A 4149-nucleotide genomic window follows, 5' to 3' on the forward strand; every position below is an offset into this window, starting at 1 on the left:
CAGATCATCTGATGGTTATGACAAGCATTTACACCAGCTGTCCAGGTCTCACAGGAAGATGTACTTTGTTGAAGGAACCGCCGGCTCCAGCATAAAAATAAATTAATGTTCAAAGCCAAGGGAAACCATTCTTGGCTTGTTACGAATTGCTTATGCCAACTTGTGACTTGCCACAGCACTGAAAAATATCCAATTGTGGCACTAGTCTTTTGGGCAGGAAGAGCACTCTGGCTGAGAAAGGCTGTGAAGGTAAAGATAGCTCTAGGCATGTGTTTATGCGTATCCACACCCATCTGTATGGTCAGAGGAGACTGAAGCCTGAATAAGCCTTGAACAGAAGACTAGTAGAAATATACGGGCAGGCCAAACATGAAAATGTACTGTGGCTTCCAACTGTAAAAATATATTATCTTCACCAACTAGGAATGTGTGAGGATTTATTTCCCCCCCTCCCTTGTAAGAGAAGTATAGTTACACACAGCTCAATCTGAAGAGTTGTACTGTAACCTGCCCTGTTGGCTGTGCCAGAAAGGACGTCTTTGGAACAGAATACAGAGATTTTAGAGTAGCTGATTGCATCCTCATCATCACAAGTTGTAGAAACATGATTCACTGTTACTAGTTTGGGTGGTATAGAAACATGCTATGCATCTGCCCAAAAATGTTTTAGGTGGAGTTTATTCAAGTTAAGGCATTTCACCATTTGTAATTAGATGCTACATGTGGAGAGAGCTACCTCCCAACCACAGAAACAACAGTGACCAAAACAAAAATCACAGCAGATGGAGTGTTAATTCTCTTTTTCCCAAAAGATTTGTTATTTTTTTAAATTATATTCAAACATTTACTTGTGGCAAGAAGAAAAGTTCATACTTCTTTGCTGTATCAGAACAAGCCAGCAGAATTTGAAATTAGGAAGAGTCATGCTCCAAAAAAGCTTGCTGCCGATCAACACTGCAAGAACCAGTATCAAAACTGGATGCAAAGGTCAGACTCAGGACAAGCAGCATGTTAGTATCCATGAGCCAAATACTTCATGGCACCCTTTGGAGTTAAGGGAGTGCACACTTTCACATCATGACTCATACAACTCTCTTATATTGTTTTAAAGTTTCACCATGTGCTCAGAACATCCAATTATTTTGTAGCAATTATGGCATATATCAAGCCAGTCAGATTGCCTGGAGACAGATTCACCAGATACATCAGAAGCATGCCACTAATTTTTTTCTGTCCCATTAATTTCAAACAGACAATTACTTGTCTACCAATTTGAAAGATTTACATTCTATCCACATGCAGGACCAGCCAGGCTCTTGTCTTTGGTTTGTGATATGCAGGAGATCAGACTAAAGTAAATGATCTAAGTTGTCTCTTCTGTATTTAATGTTTCTGAATGCAAGTCCTAAACCACTTGGCAAACAAAATACAACCTTTTGTGTATACAAGATTAAACTGTGTTGCTAAGATTTCCTTCTCTCCCTCACAATGTGGCTACTTATGTAGGAGTTCCTCATAGTTAATGTGTCTAACCTGAGAAGTAGATTCCAGTTCATTGTGAAGTATTTTTCTAGGCTTACAAAAGCAAAGTGTTAGACTGTTTGCATACTTTGCAGTGCAGGGTTCCTAGCTCTTCCTTCCATTATTTCATTTTGTTATAAACCTTTTCCTTTGTGCATGAGGTCTTCTATGTGAGCAAGCTGATTATTCATTGTAGACAACTGCACTAGCATTTTAGAGTTGCATAGACACTACCTGGAGAGGTATTTACATCCAAAGTCCTAAATGTCTTACCTGATTGATAACATACACTCCATAGTCAAGCTGTTGCCTTCGAAGGATTGGGTGGAGAAAATAGAGCCAGTACTTCAGGTGCTCCTCCCGGTTTCTGAATGGGATAATAATAGCTACTTTCTGAAGCGCTTTACAGTCTTTTGGAGCATAGCGGCCTCCTTCTCTAACTTCAGGGTTTGTTTTCTCAACTTCCTTCAGATCCACAGCCTGGGAAAACTCTATCCTCAGCGCACCAACTGGAAGAGGAGACAGAACAGGTTAACCCGTTTCATAAGTCACGCATCATTCTTTTAATGGTTTAAAATGCCACTACTGTCTTAGAGAGGCCTCATTCCTTTCACATCAGTTTGGGTCAGAACACAATCCTTCAGAAATGACCTGTTTAAACACGCACATCTGTATTGCTCAAAGGAGCGGAGCAAGACACCCCACTTGGTGTCATGTAGAGAAAGATATGTAGACTTTGGCGTGGGTCTGATTCAGTCCCCACTTTATCCAAGAACTTACCAAAACAGGAGGCGCCCAAATCTGCCAAACGTCACCAGCTCCTGTTCTGACTGACAACCCAACTAGTGTTTTCCAGTTGGCACATGCATCATGGATCCAACCCATGGAGCAAAAAACATTCCCTGCTAATTCTTATCCAAGCATAATAATGTGAATTTTAAGCAGTTTAAAAATTCCCTTTATCTCCTACAAATGTGATTTCTTACTCTATGACTTGACCACAAGCAAAACTAACAAAACCCCCTTTTTACTACAGATACTCTTGAGATGCTAAAAGTATATGTACTTTTTAAAGTTTCTATGCCAGAACATGCTAAGAAAAAAATATTTGCATTTAGGCTGGCAAGTCCCGTGCCTGGTTTCAGTCAGAAAGGTTCTGAAACGCCTCAGGGAATCTACCCAAAAGCAAGATTTCTAAAACCAAGAGGCCTGTTGGCAGTTCAGTGTAGAAATGTGGCTAGTGTATTACCAGGAGTTAGAATAAAGGTAGCCATAGCCTGGAATGGCAGCAGAACTCCACTCACAGGCAGGTGGAAGATGCTAGCCAAATAACTTTGTGACAAGAAATCAACCCATATAGCACAGCTGGCATGGGCCATGGCCAAGGTCAAACCTCTCCCAACAGAAAGGCAGTGGCAGGGACTTAGTATTAGATGGGAAAAGGTAATGATAATAAAACAGGAAGATAAAAAAACCACTTAGGTACAAGGACTCTTCAGTATAGGGATGCAACCTGAGGCCGGCCATGCAGTGAGTCTTCAGGCCAGATGAAGGCATGAAAGGAGGTGTCTGGCTGACGCATGAACCTTAACTAGCTCAAGACTGAACACAAATTACTGGGCCAAACAGTGGACTGCAGAACCTACAATTAGGGAAGTGTTCTTTACTAGATTTAAAACATGATTGACAAAGAGAAAACAAACTTTTAAAGAAAAACCATGTAAACAGCTACTCCACAGAGTTTTGCACATTGTAATAAAATAAAAGCATTAGTCTATCTGTCCATATAACGCCAACTGCTCGTGCATCACCAAGAGGATGTGTGCTGATTGGATGCAAGGGCCCGCAGCTTTATGAACACAGGGAGCGAGGAAGCCCCCACACCACCTCTAACAACAACCAGCAAAGAGGGGGAGGCTGCGAAGAGGGAAGGAGAGGAGAGGAAGGGGGTGTTTCTGGCGGCAGTGCCCCCCACTGCTGCCCAGCCCTGACAACAAACAGCAGAGAGGGAGGCATGTTGCCTGCTGCTGTGTGTCCGCAGCTGCTGCCGTGTGCAAGCTCCCCTTCCCTGCCACTCCTGGGAGCTGGCGGTGGTGCAGTGTGGAGCGGCAGAGTGTGTGTGGGGGGGCACACAGAGCCGGATGCAGGGGGTGGGGGAGGACATGAGGCTGGAGGCAGAGTGGCAACACCACAGGGTGCTGGGTGGTACAGTGGACTGCAGGTGGCCCACCAAACTCATGACGGGCAATTTGCTAGTATATTTATATACAGGTACATAGATAGAGTAATTAAATAGTCAAAATATTACTTTTGCCCTGGTCTGTGGTCTTTCTTCTTGCTTACTAGGCTATAGTGAGCTGTTTCTGCTTAAGATGGACAGTTCTAAAACTAGCACCAATAAAGATTTTTTTGCACTATACTGATGGCCATATTGGCTGACACCGATCTGCTACGCAGCCTTGCAGCTTGGAGAGCAGCTTCAGCTGGTAAGTCTTGTGGGGGTGGGGCATGGGGGAGAAGATGAAGGCCCTCATGGTGAGGGAGGGAGTGGGGCTGGAGTAGGGGAAGGCACTGCCCAGCCAGACTCAGAGCTGGTAAGTAGGGGGAGGGGAGGGGAGGACTGGAGGA

At 43.7% G+C, this 4149-nt stretch overlaps 1 protein-coding gene across 1 annotated transcript in view; it reads right to left on the minus strand.

Annotated features, from left to right (window-relative positions):
• The window catches only part of B4GALT1 (beta-1,4-galactosyltransferase 1), a 78024-nt gene that overhangs the window by 33348 nt on the left and 40527 nt on the right, over positions 1 to 4149 (minus strand). The window contains exon 3 of the mRNA XM_019518212.1: positions 1795 to 2030. Coding sequence (XP_019373757.1) covers positions 1795 to 2030 — 236 coding nt within the window. The remainder of the gene's footprint in view (positions 1 to 1794; positions 2031 to 4149) is intronic.

The sequence above is a fragment of the Gavialis gangeticus genome, unplaced genomic scaffold (assembly GCF_001723915.1).
Source record: "Gavialis gangeticus isolate Ggan-Ray unplaced genomic scaffold, GavGan_comp1, whole genome shotgun sequence".
Taxonomy (NCBI): domain Eukaryota; kingdom Metazoa; phylum Chordata; order Crocodylia; family Gavialidae; genus Gavialis; species Gavialis gangeticus.